This window comes from Talpa europaea (genome assembly GCF_964194135.1).
Source record: "Talpa europaea genome assembly, chromosome: 12".
Classification (NCBI taxonomy): Eukaryota; Metazoa; Chordata; class Mammalia; order Eulipotyphla; family Talpidae; genus Talpa; species Talpa europaea.
Genome location: NC_140079.1, coordinates 79,761,370 through 79,779,582, shown reverse-complemented (window position 1 = coordinate 79,779,582; position 18,213 = coordinate 79,761,370). Strand labels below are relative to the sequence as shown.

Genomic DNA, 18,213 nt, shown 5'->3' with positions numbered 1-18,213 from the left:
CGTCTGAAATTCTGTTAGGCCAATTGAGGGATTTTTTCCCCCAATTTATATATTATATTTTAAGTTCTAGAATTCCATTTGATCCTTCTTTACACCTTCTATTTCTCTTACTGTGTTCATGTCTTTCTTTAAATCCTTGAGTATGCATATAATAGCTGCTTTAGTCTCTTGTCAACTAATGCCGTTCTCTCTTACCATTTCTGGTTGTTTTTTTATTGATGGACCTCTCCCCCACCACACCCCCATTTACCCTGATTCTTTGTATGTCTATTAAGTTTTGTTGGGTCTTGGACTTTATCATTGTTAACTGAATTTGTTGTCTTTTTCTTAAGTGTTAAGGTTTGGGCAGGCAGACAGATTACTTACAGATGAGTTTAGTCATTCTGAGTCTTGTGTTTAAGCTTTTAGGAGTGAGTCTGCAATAGTCTTTACTTTAGCATTAGTTTACCCCTCCACTCTGATGTGACACTTTCGGTACCTTTCCTGAATGCCCTGGCTGTACAGTAAGTCTCTCCCCTTTGGCTGGTTGTAGCTCAGAAGTCTCCAGCCCTCTGTAAACTGTAGGAGTTATTCACTTAGACCTTCCTTACAGTTGTTTACCCAGCCTTGTGAAGTTCTCCTTGTGTGTGTGTGTGTGTGTGTGTGTGTGCACGCACACACACACACATATACCCCTCACCTTTTAGCAACAGACTCTCGATTACTCTGTAGGTTTCTCTAGCCCTTTCTCTGCGTATCTCCCTCCTTTCCAGTGCTTTGCCCTACAAAGTCTAGCTGCTCTCCTCCCAATCTTCTTACTTTTGTCTTTTCAGCAGAAGAGACCATCCCGTTCCTCTTGGGTCCACCTGTCCCATGCTGTAGTTCAGAAAGTGCTTTCTGGCACAAAGTCAGAGTGGTGGTGGGGGGAGGGGTCCACCTCATCTCTTTCCTTCAGAGATCACAGTCCTGCTTTGCAAGTTGTCAAGTATCTGTAAATGATTATTTCATATAGTTTGTCTGGTATTCTAGTAGTTTATGGCCAGGGGACAAGTCCGGTACTGGCTAATCTTTCATGACCAGAAACAGAAATCCCCACGTTTTGTTGATTTCAGTCTTGGTTTCGACGGCTATCATACATGGCAGGAAAAGACAAACTCACAAAGACACATAGTTCCAAACCAAAACAGTGCATTGTAGTCTCTTCACAAAAATATGATGCATATTTTTGGAACCTGTGTACCAATTACAAGAAGGTATTTGTTGATATTTAACTAGTAAATTTTAATTTCCCTGATAATTGTTCTTCCTAGGTAGAAATATTAAGAAATAGTTTAAAAATTGTTCTGGTAAGTATTTTATCAAGTTTGAGCTGGCTGCTAATAGGTAACAGTTACTGAGTGTTAATTCTGTGCCTTGCAGTTTTCTAAGTGTGTACACATATTATCTCGGTTAATCCTCACAACATACTCATAACGTAGGCACAATTATGCCCAAATTATAGATGAAGAAAGTAAGATATAGAGATATTAAGTAACTTGTCCAAGGTTGCACAGCCAATAAGTGACAGAACTGGAATTTGAATATCAGCAACTGAACCATTATACTACACTCCCTCTCCTGTGATATGAGACATTGGGATAGTTTGTATTTGTCTCTGCCCATAAATGTATGTGATGATGGGAACATTGCCAAATGTCCACTTTTGGAATACCCATATAGCAGGGGTTTCCTTTAAGAAACTTATGTAAGTGTTTTTTTACCCCAATAAGTGTTAAAATACCATATTTACCTCAAAGACTTAGATTATGTGTTTGTTTTTTAGTGTCTGTCAGGCAGCTTGGTATTGATAGCCATCTGCCAGCACAGTACAGGGCAGCTAACTTGGAACACTTAGGTTTTTTAAAGAAAACTCTCTAACTCATCGTTTAGCTTAAAACTCAAAACCAGCATACCTTTTTGTAGTTCAAAGTACTACAGTATTCTTCTCATGCTCCAGTGGCCCATCTTACAAAAGTCCCATTCTCTAGTGGTTTTTCCCACCAAGAGTAGAATTAAATCCATGCTCTCCTCTGTGTCATTTTAGACATTGTATTTTTACAAGACTGATGTGCTACTACCTGCAGTAATGGGACACCTCAGACATCATGTTTTCAGCTCTAGGATGCAAACTGATTCTTCTTTACGTTTGGTTTTTTTTCACTTCACTGTATTTATATTTTTTTATGTCCATGCCTGGCTCTTCTTGGCGTCTTGCTCTATGTGCTGTGCCTCCTACATGGTCTGTCCCATAGTCTTCATGAGTCTAAACTCTGTCTCTTTCTTTTTTTGTTTTTGGGGTTTTTTTTTTGTTTGTTTGTTTTTGATATTTATTTTTTCCAGTGTGTCCACCCAGGAGCTGTCTTCAGCTCATGTGATCTTCAGGGTGACCCCTCCTAGCTTACCTTTGCTGTTTGTGAGAGTGGTTTATCTCCATTGCGAGGCTGGTCCCTGCTGATTAGGCTGAGTGTCCATCCCAATGCCTTACTCAAGCCTTGCCCAGAGCAGACAGATGCTTAGGAAATACTTGTTAAATTAGTACTTGAAGAGACAGTATAATTTAGCTGACTGCTAGTTCAAGAAGCAGAAATCTTAATTAGAATTTTGGATACCTGTTTGCCTGGCCTACTTCTCTCCTCCCTGCTCCTGGATGAGATGCTATCACATGACAGTGTACAGAGCCCCCTCCCCTGACCTCTGACTGTGACGGCTGGAATTAGTGAGATAATGTTACACATACTTAGGAGAAGGTACTGAATAATGTAGGTGATGGTATTGTTGTTATTTGTTATAATTATGTTCTTTGAATTCTGTGTTGCATACTGAACTGTATAATGCCTCAAAGGGTGTTTTAGGAATTAACTATTAGATGATTATAGAATACTTTGCAAGTTTGTCATGTCGGGTGGATGGAACTGGCAATAAAGCATGTTGGCTTGAGGGATTCAGGAGAAACGGGCCACAGGCTTCTGTGTGTTCCTATTCCACATATGGGTGTGTCCTCTCGCCTCCCCCAGACAACTCCCTAATTGAGCTGCTGAGATTGGAGGCTTGTGACATTCAGAATAAGACCTAACAATACTTGTGTGGGGTTTAAATGGCATTGGAAATCATTACGAGACAAAAAGCTATGATTTCCCCTAGATTAAAATGCAGGTTGGGGTTTGGCATGCCGAAATTCATTGTTTTGGTCTCTAGCCCAAACATGCTAGAGTCATTATATTGTCATGTGGTAATTAGCCGTTCCTTTAATACAAGTAATAAAAATTAAGCCTAAGAGGTACTTTACCAATGCCTTTTACATAATCCAAAACAATATTCAAATGCTGTAGGCGTTTAGTCATTCAACTGTTCTGTAGTAAAGTTTGAAGTTTAATGCATAGAGATGTTTGAACATTCAGTTCATTCTTTATTCTGTGACCAGTTTTGCTACTTAGGCATTAACCTTTAATAGTATTAAATTAAATATACATGCCATAATGAATAATTATGAGATTGCCAGAATTTTCATTTACAGTATAATGCTTTGAAAATTTGTCCAAAGGTCTAGTTACCATTCACTTTATAATGTGCATGTTATTTTTACATGCCACAGGATTCCTTGCTGAATCAAATGAGGGAAGCCATTTTTTATTTGAAGCAGACGTGGTGGGTCCTGGCCTTTTAAAGGGAATGGGCTGAAAAGTTGTTGACAGAAATTTTAGGGATGGAGGGCAATATTATAGCCTAGCTCTTTAAAAATATAATTTGCGCCGGCAGTTGTGTGGGAAAAGTTGCATCAGCTTTCAGAGACTTGAATACAGGCTTCCCTGACCGCTCTGTCAAGTTCAGCTTGTGCTTCTGTAGGAAGGGGACTTTGAACACACTGTTCATTTCCTTCAGGCCATTTGCCCAGCACGAAGCCCTGAGGGAGAATGACCAGAAGTGGGCATTGGGAGGTACCCTGGAAGGATACTGAAATTTTTAAAAAATTGTACCTGGAATGTTCTAAGGAATTCAGTCTTTAGTGTTATTACTACTCTTACTTAGAAGGAACCAACTCCCCAAAATAACTTTTGAAACCTAATTTAATATAAATATTTTAATGCTGATTAAAACAATAATGAAAAGCCACAGATGAGAAAGTGATGTAGTCATAAACTGTATATACACACAGAACAAATGCCCAGCAGCCAGGGCCTTCACGTGATGGTCGGCCCGGGTATTAGCCCCGGGCAGGTCTGCTGCCCTGTGCTGGACGTTCCCCAGTGCTGCCTGTTGTAAACTCTGTGAAGACACTGGCATCCCAAAGAGTGCCTGGCTCCTGGGAGGCGCGCCGGCTGAAACATGGTAGATCTAGCCCTCCCTTCCGGGAACCAAGGGTGGTCTGAAAAATTAATGACTTTGGTATTTGAAAATTAAGTGAGCTCTTGAATATATACCCTTGTTGATCCACTGTGCTCGGTGTTTAGCATTCCTCAACTGGAGACTAAATCTTTGCAGTGATGCTGGCGTCCATACCAGAAATATCTTCAATAATCTTTTCTAAGCCCAGCAGACTTGGGTCTTCTACTCTCACAGACCCTGAGAATTCCTGAGGAAGTGCTCCAGTGGTGCTCAGCAGGTGCATTAAGAGTGCCTTGAAGATACTGAGGTGAAAGTAAAACTTGAACTGACACCAGAGGGATATTTACTGCTTCTCCATTTGGTGCTGAATGAATAGCAAAGGCAAAGATCAACAGACAGCATCTTAAATTCCTTGTCTGCAATCTCTGATTTTAGGTTAAAATCCTTTTTTTTTTTTTTTTTTAAAGTAAATCTGATGGCAGTAGCACATGGCATAGGCCGCAAGACCTCACTCCCTGGCCCAGATGACATTCTGCTGCCCTCTTCCATACTGGAATCAGGCTGCAGCCACTGGTGGAAGACCGGTCCAGCGGGCCGAGTCCCAGCCAGGTCTCTGGGGAAAGGCAACGTCACCTGGGGCAGAAACCTAGGTTTTTCAGTGTTCAGTCTCCAGTTGCTAATCATAGACTCTCCATGAGAGTCCTCATGCGCAAAGGAGGGCTGTGGTGGCGTGAGGGTATTCTAAGTAGTTCCTGAACTCAGGGACCCTCCTGGTAAAGGACCACCCCTTGAAGGAGAGAGTCTTGGGCCTTCTCTCTGTCCACTAACCAGCTGGAAAGCCCCAGGCGAGCCACTCCTCTTCCCCGAGCTTAAGTGTCCGCCTCTGTGAAAGGAAGCGCATCTCACGTCTCTTCCCCACATGGCAGCGGGGCTTCAGTGCAAAAATATCCATAAGCGTATTAGGTAGCTGTGAGATGCTCAGGGCAGCAGGCGTTAGTCCCAGCCTTGTAGAATGATCGGGAACTACAGCTCTTGGCACCTGCCCTTGCACTGTCCATCCTCACGTGCAGCGCTGGGTAGACCATGGCTTTTCCCAGAGCTCCTCCCCTTCCTCCCACCCCCGCCACCATGTGACTCTCTTTCTCTATCAGGTCAAAGAATGAAAAATCATTCTGGTATCAACTGGGCCAGAGTAGGTGGCAAATTCCAGTGAATCCACAGTCATTTACACCCATTTTCACATGTTGAAGATAGTGGGGTGGGTCCCCGAGCTGCATCCTGGCTGTAGCCTCTGTGAGCCACAGACTAGCAACCCGTCCGACAACAGGGGTGCGTCTGGGGACTACAGGAGACTCGAGGCCACAGGTAACTCGAGGCGGGCCTCCTGGAGGGGCTACCTCAGCCCTCAGCCACCCTGACGAGTGGTGGCAGCCAGCTGGAGCCTGGCTTCCCGGGTGCCCCGAGATTGGTCCCATCTTCTCTGTGATGGTGCAGGGGGCTTGTCTGTGTCCAGAGCAAGGTGTGATGTGTTTTGGCGTCCCGTACAGATCCTGTGCCAGCTCTGGATCTCGGGCAGCAGCTCCAGCTCAAGGTGCAGCGCCTGCACGACATTGAAACGGAGAACCAGAAGCTTAGGGAAACTCTGGAAGAATACAACAAGGAATTCGCTGAAGTGAAAAATCAAGGTTGGTAGAAAATGCTTCCTTTGATTTGATTTTTTTTTTAATTTAATTGCCTTCTGCATACTGTTGGGACTAGCTCTAATTGTAACAGACGTCATAAAGTCAGGGTGGGGCAAGAATCAGAATCGTTAAAGAGATAATAATAATGCTCAGCCATTTAGAAGTCAAACTTTCCCCCTGCACAATAACTACGTAGGATTTTATTGCCCTCCGACGGGACCGATCAGGATTCTTTTAAAATTCTTCCTGTGTCATCATGTGATAGGATCTGCCTTTTAAAAGACGGATGTGTTGCCTGCGGGTGACACCTGTCAGGGAGCCAGCTTATGATCAAAGGGTCACATCCAGTCAGTCATTTAATAATTGCTGCCAATACATTAAGGCTGAGCCGCGTCCTTCAAGTCTGCCTGCTTAAGCAGTCCTGGTTCCTTGTCAGCCTCACCTATTCATTATGAACTTAATGAAAGAAAACAACCTCTTGGCGTGGTTGTCCAGCCATCAACAAGACAGAGAGGGCAAAGGTTGCCTGGCTTTTCCTGTCAGGGAAGAACAAAAATCTCTCCAACACCTAAACTCCAGATGTGTTCTGGATTCGCCAGCCTCGAGGCTCCCTGGCCTTAGAGGAAAGCTGCAGCCCTGTCTGCCAGCAGCTGCCGGTTTTTCAACCAACTCCAAGTACAACTCAGGCCTGTTTTTGTTCAGGGATGCGGTAAGGAAGGACTGAGAGGAGAGACTGTTTATTGGGTGACTTCCTCCCAGTGGTCTTCTGTTTCATACACTCCACAGGCCAGAAAAAGAATGCACTGATGGGGATTTTTTTTTTTTTTAAGAGCATCCTTTGCTTTGAGACCATTGGAGACAGGTGCATGAGGAGGATAGTCTGCGGAAAGGATCCAGGGAGAAACTGATGAGAAGCTGGGAGGTTGCCGGCCAGGGCAGGGAGGGCAGAGTCCTAAGAATCCTTCCCTAGGGGCCTGGGGACACAGTTGAGTGGTAAGCCTCTGGGACTGGGAGAGACAGCTTTGCTCTGCCTAAAAATAAGGCATTGAATTTAATAGACTGGGGTCCAGGCGAAAGAAGGTGCTACCCACCCTCCTGCACCTCCAGGCAGGCCTTGGTTGTTGTCAGAATCACCCAAGGGCACAGCTGAAGATAACCTATAAATACACACATTTGGTTTCCACTACCCAAAAGGGATGTTCTTTCTGTTTTCCTTCCAGTGACCTTTGACATCTCATTTTGACAGATCCACTCTGTGTGTTTCCGTTAGCTTATTTTGGTTTTGTTATAGGACAGTACAGGTGGGACTGGAGGGCTCTGGGTGGTCCCACCGACCTTGCCTCCCTCCTGGTGCCTCCAGAGCCAGTTGCCCCATTCTAGGTCTCTTAGGACAGACAAGGAGCCATGACTAAGTGTGCGGCCTTCTCCCCAAAAGAAATGTAGAGTTCAGGACCTAAGAACAAAAGCTCCACAGATAGACAGATCTGGGATGGGTCTCTTCATTGCACTACTAAGCTGTGTGGCCTTGAGCCAGTGTTTCAAACCTCATCCTCCTGGGTGGGAGATTCTCATACTAACCTTACAGGATTGATGTAGCATTCAATGAATGTGTGCAGGCAAGTCATTTGGAAATATTTTCACTGCAGGAAACATCAGCTGCTCTTACTGAGCGCTGTTGTGTTTTTTGTTTCTTCCAAAAATTACCCCCACATTCCTTTAGTTATTGATAGCTTAACAGACTTCCCCAACCTCTAGAAAAATGTCCAGTTCCTCTTCATTTTTCTACACATGCACTTTCTGAGTGCACCCTCAGAAAGGTGAGGGTGCACTTCACTTGTTATAATCAATCATCACAGCTAAAGTGTAGATTGGTAGGAAAGGAATTTTTTTTTATCACGTGATATAGTTCTCCCCCCATCTAAGTCGTCCAACTTAGATGTCCTTTTGGGACCCTGAGTAGAATAGAGGACTTCAGTGCCCTCTGCACCATACTGTTCTCCTGTCCTGCCTACATGCTGCTGGGACCCTCAGGGGATTACCCTGGACCCAGGTCTGAGCTCTGGAGGCTTCCAGATGAGAACTGGCTTAGACTCAGCTGGCCAGTGAGGAGCCCAACTGGGGTGGCATAGAGACCCATGAGACAGAGTTGGGCCACCAGCAAGTGCCCAGACCCCCCTAGAAGGAACATAGAGGGCACACTAAGGAACCCCATGGGGGTGCGCCCTGGGCTTGGGAGGCTGTACAGATGCTTCTACCAGATTGTTCAAGATAGAAACACCCTGTCAGCACAACCTCCTAGACCATTGGCTTCAGAAAACACAAGCGTTTTCAGAGCTGACTTCTCTTAGGGTCCATTTGGAAATCTCCCCTCTTGCCCAGCTTCGCCCCATCAGCATGGCTTGAGAAAAGTGTGTAATTGCTGACCATTATGCTCTTAGAACATTACTTTCAGGCCCTAAGCACCAGCCCAAAGAGCAGAAAAACCCCCATTCTTCTTTCAAATGCCTCTGCGGGGTCTTTGGTTTTAAGGAAAACCCTCCTGGTGCCACTTAATGGAAAGGGCCAGTTTCTTTTTTAAACAAAAGAGCTGCTAGCTTTTATCCACTAAGCCATGTGGATAGGAAATGCCCACTTGATGTGTTGTTCTCCTGCCTTTCCTGGCGGCCTGTCCACGCAGCTCAGGGAAACAGTGGACTTGAATGACACCCTGAGGAACAAAGGCCACCAGGGCATGTTCTTACTTGGGCAAAGACCTGGCAGGCCCCATTACCATGGCCCTGAATGGACTCCCCTGGCCAGTCGGGCCTCAGCCAGGTGCTGGGACCATAGAAATCTCTCAGCATCACCTTTGACCAGGTAGGTGTGTGCACAGCTAGTGTGGTTCTCAGGGACCTCTCTCTCCTTGGAGCTGGACCCCAGCACACTGCCTCAGACCCTGTGGCACAGAATGGTGTCCGGTATCTGTGGGAGGGAACAAGTGGAGCAGTTCTGTTCTAGAGCCACTTCTGAGTGAGGTCCGTGCCCATCCATTCTGTCTGCCGTGGTGCTCCCACTCAGGTCATCACAATGACAGCTGTAAATGTTTGTGGGCCCTCTTAGGGCCCCGGTCGGCTGAGCACTGGCTGCTGCAGGGCTCCCTACCTCCCCTCCCCCTCTTACCTCACATGCAGTGCTGCCCAGGATGCGACCTGGGTAGAGGTACTCTTAGCACCTGAGCTCCAGCTTGAGTCCCTTCCAGCCTAGGACTCCTTATGACACTGCCCATAGTAGGTAGGTCGTTAATGACCCCACTTCTTCCAGAATATGTGCACAATTATGAACTGCTTTCTCTGTTAGAAAATACTTAAACCCACACTAAAACTTTATTAATCTTCCCTCAGTAAGGGACTAATTTAAGACCCATCGATAAGGTGATATTATATTTTGTCATTGATTTCCCCCCCCCCTTTTTTTTTTAAGCTGTATTAGAGAAAACCATAGCTCTGCTTCCGAGCAAAACCCATTGATCCCCCTCAACCTGAACGTTTAAAGTTCAATTTAACATTTAGGGAGTAAAAGGTCTCCAAAGGGACTCATAACCATTGATTTTGTGTCAGAGTCGAAGAGCTAAAGTTTAAAACAGACCGATCCTACCAGGTTTCGAAAGCCTTGTATATATAGCCATGTGAAATTGTTCTGCTCTTACTGTCTTTTATTTTTTTCTTTCTGCAGAGGTTACGATAAAAGCACTTAAAGAGAAAATCCGAGAATATGAACAGACTCTGAAGAACCAAGCCGAGACCATAGCTCTCGAAAAGGAACAAAAGTTACAAAATGATTTTGCAGAAAAGGAGAGGTGAGCATGTGTTGGGGTTTGCACTTCCTGGCGTAACATTTTACCTCTAAACTTCACTCTACAAGATATTTTTTTAAATGTACCTGTGAAATAAACCCAAGGCTATAAACCAGAATCCTAGGGGGCTCTTTTTTGTCTGAAAAATATAGGTGTTGCTCATTCTGTGGTTTGGGAGATGACCATGAGCGAACTGCTGTCAGGCCGGACCTGGGGGTATGTGTCCAAACCGCTCGGACCCGAAGGGTGAGCATGGGTCTCTGTTGGGCTCATGGCAACCTGAAGTGAAAGGAGAAGAGGAGGTTTCTAGAGAAGCCTGGAACATGCACTGAACTCCAGCCGCTTTCTAAGTGAATTATGCTATTTAACATCACACACACACACACACACCACCACCACCACCACCACCACCACCACCACCACCACCACCACCACCACCCCCACCCCCCCCCCAGGGTTTTTAGTTTTTGGCCTCCTTTTATTTTTTCCTTGCACTGTTTTCCTAGATGAAGGAGTTGATATCAGAAAAATATGTTAATGCACCATCCAGTTTTAGATTTCTGATGGCCTACTTCACCCAAAACTTCTACAGACAATGAGTTGGTTTTCCATTCATGTGATGATTTAATGAAACGTGGATGTCTTGTATAATCTGTAAGGACTAGTCAATCAAATGGTATAAATCAAATTTTTTTAGAACTCTGGTAATATTAAGATTTTAAACGTTAGCCCCATCATGAAGAAAAGTGTGAATCCATTAATAAGAGGCACTAAATGTGTGGTCACAGGTAAGAGGCCAGGTTGATGGTGGCCTGGGTTTTTGCTGTGTTTCCTGTTGACCTCTAATACAGCTACTCTGACTTCCATGAGGGGGCTCCTTGAAGCTTTCAGGTAAGCTTGAGGCCTCTCGAATGCTGTTAGGCTGGCTTCACTTAGGAAAGAATACTGACTCTGCTTACCCAGCGCCCACTCTGTGTTGGCCAAGCCCCTCTGAAGGCCTGTTCACTGAGCGCCCACAACAGACCTACAGAGCCGACGGTCCCACATTACGGACCAAGAAGCCAGGCCTCAGAATGGAACCTGCCCATACTCTTGCGGCTAGTCAGTCAGCAGTAGGACCCGAAGCCCAGGCCAGCACTGCAGCCCCGGCTTCCCTTTCTGCTCAGACATGGGCCTCCTGAGGTCCTCGCCTTGTGACCAAGGCCACGCTGGACTGCTGAGGGGACACACCCCGGGAGGAGAGCAGCAGGGCCTAGTCCCGAGGAGAGAAGTGAGCAACACAGGGCCTCGGCTCTGAAAGAGGGGCCAACTTGTAACCCAGAAGATGTAGGGTTGTCACAAATTTTCCTCCCAGGAATGAACTTTAAGCCCAAGGAGATTTCTGAGAATGCTCTTGATAATGGGGGAAGAAGAGATGTGAGCAATCAAGATGCCCTGCCAATGAGAAATGGGTGGATAAAATAAGGACCACCCTTAACTGGGGCATGGTGCAGCCACTAAAGTCATAGTTATGTAAAATTCACAGTAACACGGAAACGTATCCCGTGTGATACGAAGTGAAAAGTGCTTGATACAAAATAATATATAGTGTGATTACATCTGCATAGTGCAAATTTAAGGGATTACAAAATTGTGAAAACAAAATCATGTGATGTCTCAAATTAGGTAAAAGAATGACTTGTATTAAAAGTTATAAAAACTAACTGACTGTTGGGGGTGGGATATAAAGCTAGATCTTTACCTTCATTCTTACACCAAGAAACTGAGATGAATCTGGGATTAAAATACTAATGATTATATCTTATACATGCTAGAAGAAGACTTGGGCGGATATCTTGTTTTTAATACTTTTGGATTGGGAGATCCAGCTAAGCATATAAGAAAACTTATATAACTACAACAACCCAAAATTTAAAATAGATTTTTGAAAAAGAGAAACAATAAACAACATTTTTAAAGCACCAGCAAACTAGGAAGGAATAGTGGTACCACTTAAAGAAAAAGGGCTAGTTTTCTTTATATACAAAGAGCTCTTAGAAATTAATAAGAAAAAATGAGTATATAAAAAGACGGGCAAAGGCAATAAGGCAGACACTTCATACGCAGAGAAATGCTCAGCTTTACTCAGCAGTAAAACTAAATCTAATTTTATCCAGTGTTGGCAGCATGTAGGAAAACACTCACATGTTGTTGGCAAGAGTTTAAATTGGTAAGGTTTTTTTGGGGAAGCTTCTCAATATCTCTCAAAACAATCAAAAGATGCACATACCCTTTGACCATTGTAATTCCGCTCTTAGAATTTTACCCGACAGATTGGCTCTCAAAACGATGCATCAGTATCTGCCGTTGGAGCATTGCAGAACTGTTTAATAGAAAGAAACTATAGCCAATACAGATGTACTTAGAGGCTTGATTAAGTTAATTATTTGCTAGGATTGAGGAAGAGCTGTGTATATGCTGGAGTAGAGCATCCAGTGTGGAGATAAGTGGAAAGCCAGCTGCAGAAGTCCACTTGTGCTGTGACCCTCCGGATTAAAAGGAAGGGTTTATTAAGTGAACTTAAATTTTAACTGTGGCCTATTACATTGTATTTCTGTACATACAGAAAAATTTCAGGAGACTACAAAGAGCTGCGACTGAGGAGTATGTTTCTACTCCAAGGAAGGAAAAGGACATTTTTACCTTCCATGCTCTTGTAATATTTGGAGGGGAGGGGTTGCTGTTGTTTTTTTTTTTTTTTTAAACTCAGAGCATATTTTAGTTTTATCATTGAATTTTTTGAAAATGTAAGCAGTCCTTTAACATAGGTGATAGAAATTTGCGTGAATTTCTAAGTGTAATTTCTACTTTGCTGTATTCCCAGGTTTGTTATTATGAGAGCATGTGTTATATTCATATGCTATAAAAATAATAAACTTATTTTTAGAGATTTTCTGCCGATTAGGGAAAAGGAATGCTATTTATTGACCAGGGAATTCATTTGGAGATCATGGGAAATATAAATATGTGGAATGTAGTTTCAAACATTCAGAATTTCCCCATTAGGTACTGCAGCCGAATTTGCATTCCATTATAACAGAAATGGAACAGCTGTCACATCTATTTAGTACATCCTTTATTCCAACAAATTCCTTCATTGTGTCAGCAAAATGTAAATGTATCATTCTTCTCGGGCTGACTTCAGGAAACAATGAGTACATGATGATGATTTTTTTTTTTTTTAATATCTGGCATTTCTAGAACAAGTTACATTTAGGATAACCTTCCACATCAGCTACCGCAGTCAAGTCCTACAGGATGCACCTTCCCATTATGTAATGTGGGTACAGGGCCGGGTGTCAAAGGTCACCAAGCAGGCTCCATGGCACTGGTGGCATTCGAGTGATAACTCTGTCACTGCTGCACGTGTTACAGTGAGGATCACGACCGTTTCAGCTCCAAAACACACAAAACATTTGACTTGGTAAACAAGATGACCAATTTGGCTTTTCTTCTCTTCTTTGCAGAAAGCTGCAAGAGACACAGATGTCTACCACCTCAAAGCTGGAGGAAGCAGAACACAAAGTTCAAACTCTGCAAACAGGTGTGATGTTCTTCCTCCCAGTCAAGTCAATGCAAGGAAGACTAAAATGGGGGGGGTTTAGGCTCAAGTCCCTGGTCCCCCCAGGTCCTCTCTGACACCTATTGCCCTGCTCCTGGTGAGCCCAAAGGAGCTGAAGAGAAACCACGCTCCAGAACACCTCAGAGAGCTCCCATGTCAGTTCATTAGTCACCCAAATTGAGTTGTTCATGTTGAGGTGGGAGGAACTGAATTGCATTTCCAACCCTTCCACAAGCCATCCTTTCTTCCTGCCTTTTCCAACAAACCCGTCTAAATCACCAAGCTGTCACAGACTGACATTTCATTTGGAACAATAGTAGGGGGAATAAAAGTTATTTCTACCCTAAGAGAAGTTAAGAGAATAGTAAGAGTGGACCTTTAAATTTTAAGATACAAAAATTAGTTATACGAAACGTTTTTTTCTTTTTTAAAAAAACCTTTCTTCTACTGTGCCTTTTTTTTTTTTTTTTTAAGATTTCTTTATTTATACAAGAACTCGGGTACAGGTCAGAGATGCGGGAAGGTGAGAGAATTCACCAGAGAGAGTGGGGAGCAGAACCGGCAGACGGACCGAAGACACTGCTGAGGGGAGCAGCAGGCGAGGCAGGAGGGGTCTGCCGCGCCATGTGGGTTTCTCCCTGGCCGGCCAGGAATTGAACTGCGCTGCAGAGGCTATGGACAGCTTCACAGCGCAGTGCTCAACCTGCTGCACTACCAGGGACTGCCTGGTTTTTGTTTCTTTAAACTATTTTTTTTCTGAAAGGGAAACAGCACTACATATTTAATTTAAATGTGGAACAAAACATCACAATCCAAGTTAAAACACAGATGATGGAGTGGGGGAAAATAATCACAACAAATTTACTGACAAATGAATAATACCCAGAAAATAGAAAGACCTCCTCCAGATCAGTAAAAAGAGATAAGCAGTCCAGAAAAACAATGGGCTAAGGATGTGAACAGGCAGTTTGCAGAAGAAATGCACATGGCTAATATACATTTGAAAAAAATGTTAGCAATTTTTAACAGTGAGACGCTAATTAAATCAGTGAAAGATTGTTTTGCCTGTCAGACTGTCAAAAAAAATTTTTTTAATTGATAGTATTCAGCGCTGGTGAGAGCTATAGGAAAGTAGTCACACTCACAGTGCTGATGGGATGCGAATGGCCGCTGGGGAGGCTTGCTGGGCATATTGATCTGAAGGTGGAGTCTGAACTCCTCTGCCAGCACCTTCACAGATAGGCATTGCAAGTGCCTGGCAGGTGACCTGCTCACATGTGGCCTCACTGTCCTTGTGGCCCGTGTCCTGACGTGGCGAGATTATATGTGTAAATCTAAAATGGTTCATTTTAGGGCTTCCCCGGTGGCACAGCAGTTGAGCGCTGGGTTGCGAAGCTGCCCGCTGCCTCTGCAGCGCCAGTTCGATCCCCGGCTGCTCCCCGGTCACCAGAGGAGGGTCCCACATGGCGCGCAGACCTCTCCTGCCGCCCGCTGCTCCCCTCAGCGGTGTACTTCGGTCCTTCTGCCTGCTCTGCTCCCCGCTCTGGCTCTGGTGAATTCTCTCACCCTCCCGTGCTTCTGACTGTACCCAGTGCATGTATAAACAAACAAACAAATAAATAAATAAAACATGCCTCTATAAAAAATATTAAAAATAAAAAATAAAATGGTTCATTTTATAATGCTAAGGGGGAAGTGCAAGTGTCAGAAAACAATAACACCCTATTTGTGGTGGGTGAAAATGTATATATGTGTATGCAATTATGGAAATAGTTTCTAAAATAATAAAATTTACAGAGCAGGAATTTAAAGTAGGGAATCTGCATACCAAGCCATGGACAGTGGCTGCATCAGAGGAGGTGTATGGGATAAAGGAGGTGGGAATTAAAGGGAGTGGATTTTGTAGTCTTTTGAAATGACAATGTATCACTTACTTGCTTTTCCCTTTTTTAATTTAATTTAATCGGTACCTTATCTTATGCCTTTCAGCCCTGGAAAAAACCCGAGCAGAATTATTTGACCTGAAAACCAAATATGATGAAGAAATTACTGCCAAGTAAGTCTCTCCTGGCCTCCTCCCCCTGCATGCATTCGGTCAGCTCACCTGAGCTCGCCAATCCTTACATGGTTGCCCTGATTCACCCTTCTGTCTCTCAGCTTGGCACATCTGTGGTTCAGGGTTTAAAGGCTTTCACCTCTGAGCTACTGTAAGGAATATGGTGTCCTTGCCATGAGTTGCTTGCGTTGGTTTAATGCCCAAGATGAACAGCAAATTCTAGCACTCTCAGAACAGTCCTTCCAACTCAAACTTTTTCCCTTAATCATTCTGAGACCTGGTCAACACTGTGCCTTTTTCTAAGAAAGCTTAGAGAAGAGTCAGCTTATAGAGGATGTGATAAATGGGAGGCTCTGCGGGTCTGTGCCGATTGTGCCACCTCTTACCTGCGCCTGAGTCCTTCACCGCACACAGGCGTGTATTTGCTCCATCACCCTCTGCAGCGCTGGGCAGCATCCCTGGGCACAGGGCAAACGTGCAGCTTTGGGTGGCTCTGTCACACAATGCCTCAGTGGGTGGAAACCAGCCCTCCTTCTCCCCAGAACACCAGAAAGGAAGGAGTAACATTGACATAAGTCAAGAAAGAGGAAGGCGTGACAGCTTGTCACGAATACCAGGCCTGTCCTGTGCTGGGAGCCTCCTGTCTTCCAAGGTGCCTTGTGGTCTCTTGGCTGCCCTCCTCCAGTAGGGTCTCCTGCTGTGCCACCCCAGGCCTCAGTGGGTACTGGTGAGTGGGAATGCCTCTGAACAGCGTGCGCTCTTTCTAGGCCCCTGTTATGTGTGGGGTGCCAATACTCAGGTCCTCTGTCTCAGCACACTTGCTGTTGGCCTTTGAGGTTGCTGCTGTGCCGGCTGCTCTCCAGGCCTGGGCAGGGGTGCTGGGGTGGGAGGCGAGGACTCTTGACCTTTGCTCTGGTTTGTGGACCAGCTGGAAGCCTTGAGCCCAGCTTCCCCAGGTCTGGTGGTCAGAACCAGCTTTGGTCTTGAGTACTGAACTTCTACCCAGAGACCAAAATATCCTCGTCAGTCTTGGCAACCCTGGTCAACCTGCTGGCATATCTAATCCCAGTGGAAACAGCCAGATCATTTTACCCTCTCTTCTCGGTGTTCTGATGTGTAACGTTAGGTGAGACAGCTGGTTCTATGGTACCATAAGCGTGACAATTTCACTTTGCAAACTGGAGGCTCTGGTAATGATACCTCAGCCGGAGGCATCGCTGTGGGAGGGCTGGCAGGTGTGCGGCTCTGCCCTCCCCTGTGAACCAAAACTCCACCGCCAACCTACCCCCCTAAAGATGTAACCTCCACAGAAACCACACCAACAGCTGCCACCAGGACCTTGCAGGGCGGGTGCCTGGCCTGCCTTTCCGCTGGCCTCTCATCCTCATTGCTCTTTCTGCCTGGACTTTATTCTACTGAGTAGATTGTTTTTCTCGGTAAATTCAATTTTTTTTAATTAGATTTAATCTGTTACATAGCTCTATCCGTAGTTTGTAGCATTGCTTTTCTAAAATAGTTTGCTCTCTGGACATTCACTCATCCACATCACTGACTTGTTGATAAGATTCACAGGAACTTGGTGGTGATTTATTTGGTTACTAATTTTCATTACTTTATTTTATTGAACCACATCTCTTTTTAAAGGCATAGACACATCTTGTGTATCTATAATTAACCAAAATTTACTTTACTGTGCACTCACACACACACAAAAAAATAACAAAAAACCAACGGTGCATGCAGCTAGCCTCTGAGCCCCTCTAAACCAGTGTTTTCCAGACTCTGGCCACAGTCATGAAATCAGCCTGGTGAGTTGCAGCCAACTGGTTGGGAATAAAATAGAACAAAAGAATAGAAAAACATCTCAGCACATCGTAAAGTTCAGTTTTGTTTTGTGACACTTTTGATTGTGTGTTTAAATCTAAAAATATAAACATACAGTTATTGGGTCACAGTGTAAAATGTAGTTCTTCCTGTGGATTTCAATCAGAAACCACTTTGAAAGCTACAGCTCCAAGACTCAAAAAGCTCACCCTCCAGAAGCCAGCGCCCCATGTGCTCCCCACACACATGGGAGGTGCTGCTGGCCACCCGCGTCCCCCTTGTCAGTGCAGAGACTCTGCCTGATGGCATGAAGCTATCCCAAAGCCATCAGAACTGCCAGCACAGACCACCATTTGCCATGCGGTGGCCAAGCACTTGCCCCTGCTTTAGAGTCATTTCTTATATTCTTGTTGGGCTTCTCAAAAGCTGCCTGGAATATTATTGTCCATTTATTTGTTTTGGCTTGGAGGGGTTAAAGAAGCAACACAACAGTGAGTCCCAACCTTAAAAGGACTTAAATTCTCCTCTACTCGCAGGTTCCATCTCCCCTAGGGAGGGACTATGGTGGCAGGGAAATGACTAGGAGAGGGCACCAGAGAGAAAGGCCGCCCTCGCTGCCCCACCCTCTCCTGGCCTGGCTCCCAGCCAGCGACCCGGGGTATGACTCAGCCAGGACACCATTTAGCAATGAGCAGCTCCCAGGTCATCCTGCTCCCTGGGATGGGACAGAGGTGTCTCTTGAGATGACAAGGATGATTTTCATTCTTTACTATCTTTCCAGCTACTGTTTATAGATACATTGACTCCTGAGCTGTTCCTGGGCAGCCAACTCTGTCTTTTATAGGAACATTACGTCTTGGGATGATCACCTGAATCA

At 44.7% G+C, this 18,213-nt stretch overlaps 1 protein-coding gene across 17 annotated transcripts in view; it reads left to right on the top strand.

Moving 5' to 3' along the window:
• Positions 1-18,213, top strand: part of CUX1 (cut like homeobox 1) — a gene marked incomplete at both ends in the record, with an annotated part of 322,665 nt that overhangs the window by 189,441 nt on the left and 115,011 nt on the right. For 16 of the 17 annotated variants that reach the window (XM_084251633.1, XM_084251632.1, XM_084251631.1 and 13 more), the window contains 4 exons: positions 5,889-6,026; positions 9,735-9,858; positions 13,362-13,438; positions 15,446-15,512. In XM_084251633.1, the coding sequence (XP_084107759.1) occupies positions 5,889-6,026; positions 9,735-9,858; positions 13,362-13,438; positions 15,446-15,512 (406 nt within the window). The remainder of the gene's footprint in view (positions 1-5,888; positions 6,027-9,734; positions 9,859-13,361; positions 13,439-15,445; positions 15,513-18,213) is intronic. The other variant, XM_084251634.1, reaches the window with a different exon arrangement.